General features: G+C 31.1%; 1 protein-coding gene across 1 annotated transcript; it reads left to right on the plus strand.

Annotated features, from left to right (window-relative positions):
- Nucleotides 1–2,125: 2,125 nt before the first annotated feature.
- LOC149032900 (fatty acyl-CoA reductase wat-like) lies at nt 2,126–5,917 on the plus strand. The gene is made up of 9 exons (XM_089171648.1): nt 2,126–2,318; nt 2,874–3,053; nt 3,557–3,650; nt 3,734–3,979; nt 4,121–4,266; nt 4,336–4,638; nt 4,768–5,031; nt 5,118–5,375; nt 5,463–5,917. Exons 2-9 carry the CDS (start codon nt 2,875–2,877, stop codon nt 5,566–5,568), a joined length of 1,596 nt encoding a protein of 531 aa, XP_089027774.1. The 5' UTR covers nt 2,126–2,318; nt 2,874; the 3' UTR covers nt 5,569–5,917.
- Nucleotides 5,918–15,225: the final 9,308 nt, after the last annotated feature.

Below are 15,225 nucleotides of genomic sequence, written 5' to 3' on the forward strand. Positions count from 1 at the left end.
CTAGGTTTTACTCGTATTTCAAATTAGAAAACTTATTTTCTTTTTGAACGTCAAAGCTATTTTTTTTCTATTTACTAAAAGGTTTAATACCATCAATTATTAGAAAAGCTCCTAAAATGGTAAACAAAAAATAATTTAATGATATATAATTTATCGCGGATGCTAACGTCCGGATCTTGATTTAAAAATTATCGATGTTTCAGTCGGTAAATAAAAATAGCATTAGTCGATATCGAAGAAAAAATAAACGAAGTCATTAAAAATAATCTTTCAATATTAGTAACACATATTGTACTCGATTGTCAAGACTAATTATTGAGATTAAAAAATATCGTTAAATAGAAAAACGCTTAGAATTTCAACGCGACTTAAGTGAAACTTCTTAAGATTTATATGTGTTAGGCATTTTGATATTGAATTATTAAATAATAGATTTTTTATTTTTTTTTTTATTTTTTTTTTACACATTAGTACAGTACTTGATAACTAAAATTATTAAAACTATCCATGTTTATACACTTTAAACGTTTATTTCATATATACATAAATTTACATAATTTTCCAAGTTATTTGAATAAAAAAACAAAGTGTTTCTTTTCATTATTTCGAAAAAAACGATGTGTCAGAAGAAGGAAGAAAGAGTACATTAAATAAACATGTAAAATATTATAATATTGCACAGTCACATTGGCTAAGCATTAATTTTGTTACAAAGGTTACATTTAAATTTAGGAAGATCGCGCTAGAGTTATATTATGCGTCCGGTAATTGATCAACTGGCACAAAAGTACGATTAATAAAAATTGTAGTTGTTTACAAATCAAGATCACGACAGTAATTAATATTTTAATGATTTGTTTAATTCAGATTCTTATTCCGATGTCCAATAAAAAGTCGATGGTCGTTGAATGTTGAGATAAGCGATGTCGTATACCACGATCAATACCGATTAAAGTCTCACCGCGAGGTGGTTTCTGTAATTCCTGATCCCCAGTCAAAGATTCTACATTCACATTTAATTTTCGCAAAAATCCATTTTATTATTTATATTTAAAAAAAGAATATTGTACGCAGATCATATGTGTTCGAAGTGTAACCTTAAAAAAAATAAGTTTCGAGAGATTCAGCCGAATGCACAGTATCAAGAGTAAGATAATTGTAGAAATTATTTATTATAATATTGTTACCATATGTATCAAAGAGCACCGATACTATCTTGTAATGGGGGTAGCTAATAGAAACGATCAATATCCAAATTGTATCAATTAAGATAGAATGCTGAATGCGATAGCAATTGATAGAAATAAATCTATGTATATATATAGTTCTCGACACTTATAATAATCACCCAGTTTTTCTATTCAAAGGATAACATATTAGATCCTATTAAAAAATTTTTGTAAAAAATCTTCAATTAAAATAAGAGATTATTACTATCTTCAAGTGACAATCCCACGTCAAACACTGCCAACGAAAAAAAAGAAACTAAGTTATTTTGTTGTAATTTACCTAAATAATAATATTTATTATCAAAAACATTATCTCGTGGATAGTAGTTCATGTTAACATATCTAGCACAGATCTAACAATTCTATCAATAATACAATCAAAAAGGACACGTTTAAAATAACGATCTCGCCACAAATAACATTACGTTCATTTAAATTGACATAGTTATTATCTTTAGTTGTGTGTTACCAATTCTTTTTGTTAAAATACTAATATTAGATTTGTAGTAAACTATTTCAAAAAAATTCATATATTAATTTTCCGATTTATTAAACTATATTATCATTTTTTGGCCACATATTATAAATTTGGGACTACTGTACGCTTTCTAAATTGCTAGTTTTCTTCAAGAGTGAACCGTGGTCAAAATGGTAATAGTTTACGATAAAAAATTGCTATGAGACTGTGTAAAATTTAGAATAATTTAATTAGCATATTATTGTAAAACGAACGTTCTCACGATGACTATGTTAATTTCTGTTGTATTGTATGCAAATTGATAACATCAAAGGTGCACATGGTACGTAAGTGGGATTATCTCTATATAAATGCAGAGACCGACTAACTAATATTACTCAATCATAATTTGGAGTTGAACTAAGTTACTTAGAAAAAGTTTAATAGATATTTTTATCAAGAGGACATTTTTAATACATAGTTTATTATAAACTTTTTTATAACTAACAAACATACTTAGTTCTTTATAAGATAACAAGTTAATAAAAGTTTTTCTTTAATAGTTTAAAATCGAAGAACTTGTCGACATATTTTATTATATTCATTGTGATCAAAGTTGTTGAGATAAATAGGTAAGTTTTTTATTTTTTACTATTCTATACTATTCGCAACTGTGAAATTCACAAAAGATCAAATTTTCTAAATAAGTGTAACACCTGTAAATAAGGTAAAAGGACAAACGAACTAAATTTTCAATTTCAATTTATGTTTCGAATAAAACTAAAAGTTGGATCAGAAATTATTATGATGTTATATTAAATAAAACACTAAATAGGCCATAGAATATGAGGATAGCTTCAGTCATTAGAAATATTCATTGACATGTTTATTTTGAAACGTTACCTAAAAAAACTATTAATTCTATAGAATAATTATTTTGTTAGAATAAATATACTTATTTTATTTATTTTCGTTACTATAGGTAAATTATTTAAAAAGAATAAAAGCTTAATTTTTCGTTTATTTAAAAACGAACAACTGAGAATAATAATTGGAATTAAAAGAATCTATTTCAATCACATATAAATAATTACTTATCTTCAAGATTTGTCTGTCATCGATAATTACTATAAAGTGAAATATTTCTTACTTTATTTGTATGTAATATTTTGTTTTTATTATAAAAGAATGCAAAAAATGGCATCACTAAACGGACAAACGTATCAAGAAGAAATATTATCAATGGTAGAAGAGCCAATTTATTATAATCAACGAGGTGAAATTGCTACATTTTTTTCGGGAAAGAAAATTTTTATAACAGGAGGCTTAGGATTTATAGGACGGCTTATAGTAGAAAAACTTTTAAGGTAAAAAGTTTTCCTATATGTTCACGTTATCGATTAAATTAGTATATTCGTTATAAGATTCCAATCATAAATTTTAAATAAATTAGGATTGTAATTACAATCGGATAGTTATTGTTAGTAGTTTTATTCTCCTTGAGATCCATATGGTTTGAAACAAATAAGAAAAAATATTTTTTGAAATAAAGGCTATAAATTATTTAAACTTTTGTACCTAAGAAATGTAAGATTACTTGATAGGAAAATAAGCCTGGAGCTTTTGTCATAAAAAAAAAAAATTATTTTCTTAGAAAAAAAAAATGCTAGAAAAAATATTAAATTCAGCAGACAGTATCTATCAAATAGTATCTTTTTTAAAAGAAAACGATGATTATTCTTTATATTTTTCTTCTTCTACTTCTCTCTTTACTTCTATATTTAAACATTGACACAATAATGTTTTGTTTTATAAGAAATAATTTACCGCTAAAAACTTGTACTATAAATGCAATTGCTGCGGTTTGCAGATGTTGTCCACAAATAACAACGATTTATTTACTGGTTAGGGCAAAGAAACAAAAGGATCCGCAAACTCGATTTAAAGAGTATTTCAATGATGTTGTGAGTAATGTTAAATATTTTGTATTTATTATAATCGGAATAAACGATGTCACAGGTATTACAATTTATATTTAAGTCCTTAGATTTTTGATACATTGAAGAGTGAGCAAAAAGATGTTGAAAAGAAGATTATTTTGATTGAAGGAGACACGAGTCTATTAAATTTAGGACTGTCAGATAAGGACCGCGATCGCATTAAAGATACCGATGTAATTTTTCACAGTGCGGCATCAGTACGTTTTCTGGACAATATTCGTATTATAGTTAATACAAATATTAGAGGAACAAGGGATCTTCTCTTGCTTGCACAAGAGATGACAAGCTTAAAGGTATTTTTTTCCTAGTTAAATCATTCGTTTAAAAATGCGTATGTTTAGGCACATTTCCCGACTAGATCATTTTATTTTTATATAGACGAGAGTTAAATTAAAAAAAAATTGTCCTAATTTTATAATAGTTTTGTTCTTTAGGCCTTTATTTATGTTTCAACGGCTTACTCGCACTGTGTTTACAATAAAATCGAAGAAAAATTGTATAAGCCACCTATGAAGACAGAAGACATAATTAGATTGACAGAGATTTTAACCGAAGACCAATTAGATTTAATCACCCAAAAGTAATAAAACATGAAACCTATTGCATTTTTTTAAAGATAAGTCGATAAGTTTATTCGTTTGTTTTATAGGCTACTGGGTAAGTGGCCTAACAGTTACGCATTTTCAAAGGCAATCTGTGAAGATACAGTACGGCAATATTCTAATGGAATTCCAACTTGCATTGTTCGGCCATCCGTTGTTGTATCAACAGAAAAGGAACCAATTGCTGGCTGGATAAACAATTTGAATGGAATTACAGGTGTTGCTTTTGGTAGCTTGAAAGGTATTTTACGAACATTGTATTGTAATAAAGACTTAACTATCGATATGATTCCTGCCGATTATGTTGTCAACAACATTATTGCTGCAGCATGGGATGTTGCACAAAAACGGTAATTTGTATCTCCTTTTTTAGTTTACTACTAAAATAAACATTTAGTAAGTCTCTTAAAATATCATTTACATTAAATAGGTTAGAACTTTTTTTGTATATCCATATCACAGAGTGTTAATCTTTCCAGCAGAGATAACAAATACTTACCTGTTGACGATGAGATTCCAGTCTATAATTCTGTTTCCTCCGTTCAAAGACCAATTACTTATGATACTATAATGCATAATGTAGCTTTTGAGGGACTTCAAGTCCCGTCGAAAAAAGTGCTTTCGTACGGCTCATTATGGCTGATCAAAAACTATTATTTCTATATCTTTTTGACAATCTTTTTGCACTGGATACCAGCAATAATAGTTGATTCTTTATTATATCTCAGTGGAAAAAAGCCAATGTAATTTTTAATGATATTTAAAATAACATGCTATTTATTATCCGTCGATGAAATAGAGCATAAATAAATTAATGGCCTTTTTTCAGACTGCTTAATGTCTACAGAAAAATAGAGAAGTTTAAACATGTAATAAGTTTCTTCACAATGAATGAATGGGAATTTACAAACGATAATGTCTTAAAGTTATGGGACAAATTATCTATTGTTGATAAAAGTAACTTCTTCTTTAATGTTGCTGATATTGATTGGGAGTGTTTTTCTATTACTTACATGAGAGGAATTCGAGTATTTATAGGTAAAGACCCGATGGATACGGTTGATGAATCGAGACCTTATTTTAGAAGGTAAATGTTTTATTATCTTTTTTTATAACATATATTATCTTAATCCTATGTAAAATTAATTACCCTTTTATTGTTTATCGTTTCCAGGTTGAAAATAGCTCATTATACGTTGAAGTGGTTTAGTTATTTTTTTATTCTTTGGATTTTATATTTTTTATTATGTTTTATTTTTACTTACATTCTTTATTTTTGACAATCTGTGAAAAATGACAACAAAGTAATCTGTTTATAATTATTAGCAGATAGAATAGGATAATTGTTTTTTTAGAATAAATGTAATTTTCCCTATAAGTATGGAATATTTTTGCTATTAAATTCATTGAATTCATTTTTTGAAGAGAAGATGTTTACACGTTAAAACTAGTAGCAATTATATAGAAGTTGGGATCTGTTTTTATAGTTTAAATAATATCTGGTGATTATAAGTGGAATGAAAATATTTTTAATGTGTTTATTTGTGATAATTTGCTTATATATTTAACAGAAAATCTTCACATGTACAGTTGATTAAAAATAGTATAAATACACCATTTATTTTGAAAGTGGGTTAAGTACATTTAAGAAGAAAAGAGATATCACATAATTTATGCTTAATTTAATGTAAACTTTTTATGTGGATAACTAGTTAATAATTAATTTCCTAAAACGTGCCTACCCAGTAAACACAAGACCTTCATATGATATCGTACGTACGTCATAAAGTCATCTTCAAATTTTTTCGTACACATGACGGAACCCAGTGAACACAAGACCTTAAAATGATGTCATACGTATGTCATTAAGTCATCTTCCAATTTTTGAAGTAAAAAGTGACTTTATTTATGACCTCAATATTAGGTCATATGTTCTGACATAAAAATGACGTAATAATTCCATCATATTCTTACAGCACAAAACGATAGGTTGAATTTTTTTTTTAAACTTTGTATTTTCAGTCTAAATTAGGTATATAATTTTGTAAAATTGTTTAAATGCATTATTTTAATTTTAAAAAAAAATAATTAAAAATTTTTTTTAATTAAATAAAAAAATAGGAAACTAACTCAGCTTACTCTGGGACTGGTAGGCATAATCGCAGATTTAGACAAAGTTTTTTTCTAAAAAATAAAAAAAATGAAAAATTGCGAACTTCGAGAAAATAACGGTTTTTCTCAAAAAAATACAAAAATTTCATAAATTTTATAATTTTGAAATTTTTTTGTATTTTTTTCTGAAAAGTACATTTAAAAACAAATATTAAAAAAAAAACGATTCAACAGGTTGAATTTTAAAGAAGTTATAGCCATTTCAAAGAAAAGAGCAATTTTTTTCAAAAATTAAAAATTTTTTTTGGGTTTGGTAAAAAAAATTTAAAATAATTCTGAAAATTGTTTTTCATAGGGTAGCATAGGATAAAAAACTTTCAGCCAAATCGAAAGGGGTCGAGGGCAAAAGTGACCGATTTAATGTGGAATAACCCATATATATATGTATATATATATAAATTTCATTTTCGTTTATGAATTTTATAACTCGAAAATAAATGACTATTATAAAATGCGCAATACAAATTCTTGTAGGAAATTAACTGCTGTATAAAAATGGTGTCCTATGTTTTGGTGATTAACCCTTTCGCTACGGGGCGGATCTCCGCCGCGGTACTCCCGCAGTACGGCGCGCTACACCGAAACAGTGCACGGTGCACGCAACCGATCGCAGCGGTCGCATCAACGCCTTATTGTAACCTGCGTTCTTGGCTGGTACTTTCGACGAAAAAACTTGTTTTAAAACTGAGTATTTATAATTTATTAACATGCGCACTTTTATTTACTGAGATCAAATGATATTACACAATATAATAATATTATACAACATGATATAAGCGTATGATTAGAATTGATTTTAATAATGATACTGCGTGTGGTATTTTTCAAAACATGGTGTTGCGCATAGGCCGACATCACAAATCTTACATTGATATCGCGATTCCCTCCTCTTATCATTTTTAGTACAGACTACACACTTTTGCAACGGGTTCTTACGATTTGTAAGCACTAACGTAATCCGCACAGACCGTTCGAGTCGGTGTCGTAAGACTGATGATCGAGGCATTTGGTTTATTATTGAAGCCCGTAAAAAACAAATGATGCAAAACGAAAGACTCACGCGGCATGTCTAGAGTGAGATACTCTATACATAGCAACTGCAGGCGCTTATCATATATACAATTACGCGACATCTTTAGTGGGAGCGACTATAGCCGCTCGTAGTATCTCAGCGGCATCACATGGAAAGCGACTATAGTCGCCCGTAGTACCTGAGTGGCATCACATGGAGAGCGACTATAGTCGCTCGTAGTTGCGAAAGGGTTAAATTAAGCGTTCAAAAGATATTCAGAGACAGAAATCATTACACATGAAAGTTTGATGATGAATTTGTCCTAAAATAAAATAATGAAACTTAAATCTACAATATCATTAATATGGTGAGATTTACGGAAAAATTATAACATACCTTTTTTTAGAGCATTAAATTTCCTACAAAATTCTTCCAGAACATTTTTCTGTACAATTATTTATTTGATGAGGTATGAATTTTATTGTATTGGACTGAGAAAAAAATAAAAATCTGCGATGCGAAGGATTTTCCTATTAAAATTAAGAGCTCATAAATGGTGAGAATTTTTTAAAGGTGTCTAGCAACCCATTTTTCCGTAGCACTTGTAAATAAAAAATAATTGATTTTTTGACCCACCCGAATATATATAAATTTAAAAAAACGGTAACGGTAAGTCACCTGATAAGTATATATTTTCAGTGCATTAAATAAATATATCTAATGGTTATTGTACCACCGGTGGTACAAGTGGCACGGAACGTGTTAATTATAATTTATATTAATAATTTATGTTATATTTTATTATTTAATATTATTTATTAATTATAATTAATAATATTATTAATTATATATGGATTAGTAATATAATGGATATTAGCACAAGTTCGCATGATTCAGTGAGGCAAATCACCATCCAGTAGTAATGTCCATCCAGTAATCGTTTGTTCCCGAGTTCAAATCCCAAGGGGTGAACAAAAAAATTAAACGTCTCATATACTGGTAAGAAATTCGACAACAACTAGACATCTTTATAACATCATTGCTTTTTGTTCTTTGTTTCGTCAGGTCAGCTTAACGTCATATTTATTACGTAAAAGTCTTACGTCAATAAGTGTGAAATAATGAGTCACATGTGACTCATATCTTACTTATATCTTACGTAAATCCTGACAAAGCGCAAAATCATTTTGACGTCATTTTGATGTAATTGTGTTTACTAGGAATGTACAATAAATAAACAAAGCTTAAAATTTTTATTTAATATATTTATTTTATATATATCGTTTATATATACATGTAGGATTGGGTTTAGTGTAGAGAAGCGAGGCTTACGTACACCCAGTTTAATCCTACTGATAAGATATATTTTTAAAAAATAGGTATACTAATAGACAAAGCATTGGTATCGTTCAAAAACCTTCCAGACTCACTTACACAACTTACAAAGACAGACCATACATCTTCTTTTTTTATTTCGACCGTTGATTTCGTTTGTACCTTATTCTTTTGTCACCTACACGCAACATCTCTTTTATTTCTGTCTTTCTCTATTCTTCTGTCTCTTCTATTCTCTGTTATGTCTTATCTCTGTTTATTATTCTGCCCTTATATCGCTCCTATATATCTACATACAGGCTTAGTATCGAGATGATATAAATCCACGCTTCGTAGTATGTAGTAGCACACAAACACACATATATACAACCAGGAGCGATAACTACGAAGCAGAGCATAAAGAGGAGACCGAGAATAGAAAAAACTACATAACTATATTCTGTCTCATTCTCTTGTAGGTTCAATCCTATATGTTTATCTCTTTTTCTCTTCTTACTTAGTATTGTGGCTGTTTCATCGCCAGAAGACTTTATTTTTTATATATCTGTTTAATAATACTAAGTATGCCGCAAACTAAAATCAAAGAGTGTGAAAATAAACGGGAAAAGAATTATGGAGGTTCCAAAAAGTTCAACAGGATGCGTTCGTGCATTACATAAAACCAAATGTTTTATGTAATATAATCTCGTAATATGTAGTGTGATTAAAATGTTTGAAACTTCATATTCTAATATTTTGTTATTGTCAGAAATATAATTTAGAAAATATTAATATACGACATAATGTGGATAAGAAAGTTTTAAATAATATATTTGTTTTTGTTTAGTTGTTTGTAGTTTTATATTTGTTTATATTTGTTTTCGTACATACAAATTAAGGACGCCACCGAAAAGTATTTGAATTTGAATTAATTTCAAACCGTTGTTGAAAGCGTTTTTTAAATGACGAGTTATTTAGTAGGTGTTTATCATCAGTTTTTTTCAAAAAACTCTCTTGTATTTTGTTTAAAACAAAAAAGTGTAAGGAATAAAGTAAAAGTGTGTAAAAAAATATTAAATAAAAACTAATAAAATGTCCGATAATATTAAAGTTGCCATGAAGATTAGATCCTTGATTAAAAGAGAGAAAGAATAATCATGTGTCAATCACATGACATGTGACATCAGATGACAGTGTGTCATCAGATCACACGTGTTAGAAGTGAAACCTTCAAAAATCTAAGTTTCGAGAGAATGAGACGTATGGACAGTTTTAAGAGTAATATAATTGTAAGATTTATTTATTATAATAATATTACCATATATAATAAAGGTCACTGATATAATTAGTAGATGGAATAGCCGATAAAAACTACACTCTTTCAAATACAAGTAATAAAAATGGAATACTGAATGTGATAGTCATAGATAGAAACCAAAATCGTAGGATGTTTAACAAAGGCAATATAATTCGTTGGAAACTAAGTAAATACAAATAATCCTTTTTTTTAAACTCAGGTATAAAATTTTTTTTGTTAGTATGGTTTTCAATTTCCCGTTTTCACCTACATTCTTGCGCTGTAAAACAAATATTTTAGGATAGACGCAATAAAGATGTTGCGAAAAACATATGGAAAATACTGCTGGACTGAACAAAGGATCTGGTAAAATGCAATGAGAGATCTGATTGTGATCTTTTCTCGAAATGTTTTTTCAACTCCATAGCCTGTCACACCTCGAGACCCTTTATTATTTATAACATATCTCGTCTTTATTCTTTGTACCACAAACTTATCTTTTTCAACCATTCTCGTCTAAATAAAGATATGAACAACAAAAGATGTAAAAAATGCATTGAATTGTATCGCTCTCTCAGCTTATCGAACTGTGTACACAACAAGTCTTGAATTTCAGCCCCGTGGTAAACTCCACCGATTCACGATAGGCGTTTAGCGTGTTAAAAATGTTTTTGAAATGATAACTTCTTTAGAATGGATGTGTTATGAAACAAATGTAACGAAGTTCTTTGAAAGTTTCACTGCTAACACATGTAATCTGCACATATGTTTTTTTTTATGTTGGTACACTCTTCATATGAGCGTAAGTGAAGTTTTATTTCATCTGTCAATTCATTCTTTGTTTACAAGCCATTTAGTATCTACATGTCACAGTATTTTTTTACAATAGAAAAAAATACATTTCCTTTGCCAACTCTTTTAAAGAAAATTTCTCCCTGATGGGATAGTGTACGCCCAATTAAAATGACAAGTAAATGAATATTTTCTTCTATTATAACTGCAGTTTTTTCAGGTTTTGATTCTTTAATTGCTGTTTCAATAAAAAGTACATCCGCATCATCTCTAGCCTGCTTGGTAGTAATATTAACAGCTTGTAATTTTTCAATTAGCATATTAATGAGCTTCTCTTTTTTACTTCGATTTAATAAGAATTTTTCTTGCTTAATTGATACAACCATTGTTTCGTCGAAACAATCTTCATATGTTTTTGAAATTGCAGCAGTTCTTGTCAGCTGCTCCATTGCTTTTATGTTCTTACTGTAGTCTGAATATCCGTCAAATACAACAATAATTTTTGAACTGTAATGCGTTTGTAAATACTTTACATATTTATCTAAAATAATAGAAAAAATATCTTCTTTACTGCATACAACGCGATGCAGAAAAAATCCGCTATCAATAATGAACATCACATTATTTTCATTGAGAATAAAATCGATTGGCGTCATATTGTCATACAATGACGATTTTGTGGTTTTTCTTATAGCATCATTATCAAATAGTGCTGTTGGATACGGACCCAAGTCATATTGAAGATATTCTTCAAGATTACTTTCAAATTGTTTGCTGACAGTAATTCTTTGGAAGAGTAATAATGGATCCACTGAAACTTTACAATCATTAATTATTACAGGCTTAATAACAATTGAGAGCGGCATTGAAAATTGCAAGCCATGTGATTGTGAAGCACATGAAATTGTAAGCCTGTGATCTTCGTCATTGACTCTAATCCAATTTTATAAGCTCTGTGACAGTTAACATACTCATTTTCAACCATTCCAGAAGCTAATGATATACAGTGTATGGTATTTTGAAAAGGATCATAAAGTTTAAAATATTTAACTAGTTTATTTACGTCAGTATTGTCTCTTTTTACTCTTGAATCTCTGGAATCTATGTGGAGCTCTGTTGAGTCCTAAGGAATATTACAGAACTTCTCCATTTCCTCACAAATAATATTTGTAGCGTATATAGCATATACCCATTTACAAAAAACACTTTCTTGCGTACTTCTACCAAGAGATACTCCTCTTTCTGTTTTCATTGATTTTATGAGACTTTGTTCAATCACCATATCTGTCCATGTACCTGAATTAAATTTTCCTGTTCGTTTTAAAGTGAAAAATCCATTTTTGAAGTTCTCAAAAGTTTGTTCATTCACAGTTTTTTCCAATTTCAGCATATCATGAAGATATAAGTGGGCAGATTTTGCATATAAGAAGTGACCACTTGCGTTAAATTATTTCAGCATTTTGCGCACTGCATCAAGATGTTCTTGATTCGCAGATTTTTAGTCACCAACAGATATTGATTCAAAGTTCTTTCAATACATAGTTCTGGTTTGTCAAAACAAATGGAAGTCTTGAATCCGGCTGCCGGGCTCCTGATCGAGAGGTTTTGATCCTCCTAGGAATTTGGATTTCAATTTTTGACTCTAAATTGATAATGATCGAGATATTAATCAGCGTTAACGTTAGTAAGCGATGCGTTGTACTTAAAGCTAATAACACAATAAGCTTTTCTGTCAATTTCTTCAAAGAAAGTTCCTCTACTGGACCCCATTTCGCCAGCTTTTACAAAACTGGGTTCACGTCCTAAGTAGATTCGTACTGAGGACATACAGGTCTCATCCTCGAAGAACCCTTGATAAATCAGCTTATTAAAGGGCAGTTCGTGATATCCTCGTTTTATATAAAAGATAACGCCACATTGGTTGAGTTTAGTGCGCTATGTCCAACTCCATCACCGAATCTTTCCATCAAAAATTTCAAAACCTTCTTCACAGACACCTTATATGGAACTCCAATGACCGGTTATTCAGCGCCACCAGAGCTTTAAAGTTCCATTGTAATTTTTTAATGTTGCTTCTGCTAGTGAAGTTAGCGATATATAAACTGCTTCCATAGGCATGCCCATGATTACAAGTGCTTAGCTGATAACCTGGCGACAACCAGGGTAAGTCTCGCAGTAAAAAGATAATGCCTTGACCTAAACGGAGTAATCAAGAGATTAGGATCTGCATCAAACCAACTGCATCAAAGTTTCTCACAGAAAGTTCCTTAAAGGCCGGAAACCAAATCTGAGTAGGCCAATAAGGTACAATCAAAATATCTTCTGCCTCATTCTCTTCGATTTTCTTAATCACTCTAGTTATGATGGAAAAGAGGGGAAAGGCATAAAATATCCAATCAGACCAACTAACTGTAAAAGCTTTAAACGTGAAGGCTTCCGGATCTCTCTTCCACGAGCAATAAACCGCGCATTTGGTATTGATTTGCGAAGAAAATAGATCGATCTCTAGATTCCCGAATCTTCTGATGATTTTTTTAAACGCATAGTCGACTAATTCTTCTCCGCGTCTGAGTTATCGATTCTTGATGTTTGGTCAGTCTCCACATTTTCCTTCTACGGGATGTACAGGGCCGTCATAACTGGCGGCTCTTGCACCAATTCCATAGCTCACTCGTCAAGCTATGTAGCCCGGCATAATAGACACCACCCATCCTATTGATATATGCCATCGTTGTCGTGTTGTCCACCATTAGTAAGACATCAGTGTCCCTCAGGTCCGTCGCAAAACACTACAAAGCCAATAGCGCCGCTTTAAGCTCAAGGTGGCTTATATGAAGACTTCTCTCCTTCTCAATCCATAACCCATTGGCGCTTTAATTTTAACAAGAAGCACCTCACCCGGACAGTGATGCGTCTGAGTAGATTGTTCTCTCAAATTGGTTATCTCTTACCTTTCTACTGGCCTTAAGTAAAACCTTTAACCACTAATCCCAGTCTTTTAGAGTATATTCGGTATACATCGGAATGATCTACAGTGTAACAAATTGTACTCAACTGCTGGAGAACACGCTACCACTGACCCCAAAACCTTGGCAAAATTTTGAATTTTCACCGCGTCCTTCTCCTTATGATCCTCGATCGATTCCTGTACTGAGACTATTTTTTTTTCCTGGAAGCTCTACTCTCATTGTAGATGAGTCAAGAAAAAAGCCTAAATAATACTTACATCTTCTCTTGAGCTTCAACTTGAACTTATCAAAATTCACAATGAATCCTAACCTGTCAAGGAACTTGATCGTCCGACTAAGATTCTTGCTGCACTCCGCAATCGAATGACCAAAACATAGAAAGTCGTCGAAGTATACAGCCGACAAAAAACCTCTTAGCCGAAGATAGTTTATCAGTGGCTTCAACAACTTGGTAAATACTAATGGACACGTGCATAAGCCGAAGGGCAAACAAACAAACTCTTAAATTTTCCCTTTAAGGATGAATCTCAGAAATCTCCGGTGTAGCTTCCATACTGAAATCAGAAAGTAAGATTCTTTAAGATCCACCGTACCCATGAAAATATCACCCTCCAAAAGGCTGTAAACGGATCTGTGGTCTTCGATTTTAAAGTGTTCTGCGTCAATAAACGTATTCAGATCCTTCAGATTTAAAATGAACCTCTGCTGACCATCCGACTTAGGGACCAAAAAGAACGGTGAAAGGAAATTTCCAGGAACCTCTTTTACTTCCTCAATCGCGCCTATCGAAAGCAGTCTGTGTTAATGTCTGATTGGATGCTGGCTAGTTCCTGACCCGACCAAAACCTGTCAGGTGGTTAACAAGTTTGTACAGGGACCTATTTAAAAGGTATTTTATACCTTTCACACATTAAGTGACAAACTTGTCCTCAGTGATTGTTTTCCAGGCCTTCAAGATATTCTTTAGGCGTCCTGCAAACCTACTTACATTCTATTCTGAGGTTAACAGTTCTGAGGCCGCTGGTTTTGCTGACGATATTTGCTCGACTTGGGATAAGATGAGTCAGTAATTTTCTCGTTTATGATTTTTTCCCGCTTGTCTGAGACACTGGCTTCCTTTGACTCGACGCGCTCTTTCAGTTTAAAGACTCGAAGGGCACGAACGGCTTCTTGGGCGGAACAGGCTTCAACTCTTCTCAGTCTTTTCTAATGGGCCTCGATCTCCTTAACCTTGTCACCTAATTTATCGTTAAGCAAAAAATCATTAGCTTCTCTTTTCTCTAGTGCCGTCGCTTACTGTCTTGACAACGCCGGTAAGATGCAAGCTCTGTGTGCAACCATTTGAGATCTGTGGATCTCAACTAGTAATTTTGCTGCATAC

Source organism: Polistes dominula, unplaced genomic scaffold, assembly GCF_049000335.1.
Source record: "Polistes dominula isolate Pdom_NZ unplaced genomic scaffold, Pdom_raw_medaka contig_26, whole genome shotgun sequence".
Classification (NCBI taxonomy): domain Eukaryota; kingdom Metazoa; phylum Arthropoda; class Insecta; order Hymenoptera; family Vespidae; genus Polistes; species Polistes dominula.

Bases quoted from the DNA above. Each gene is read 5' to 3' on its own strand.
- LOC149032900 (XM_089171648.1), top strand. From the start codon at position 2,875: ATGCAAAAAATGGCATCACTAAACGGACAAACGTATCAAGAAGAAATA. The intron at 4,267-4,335 runs GTAATAAAACAT...TTTGTTTTATAG, and splicing joins TTAGATTTAATCACCCAAAA to GCTACTGGGTAAGTGGCCTA. The intron at 5,376-5,462 runs GTAAATGTTTTA...TATCGTTTCCAG, and splicing joins TCGAGACCTTATTTTAGAAG to GTTGAAAATAGCTCATTATA.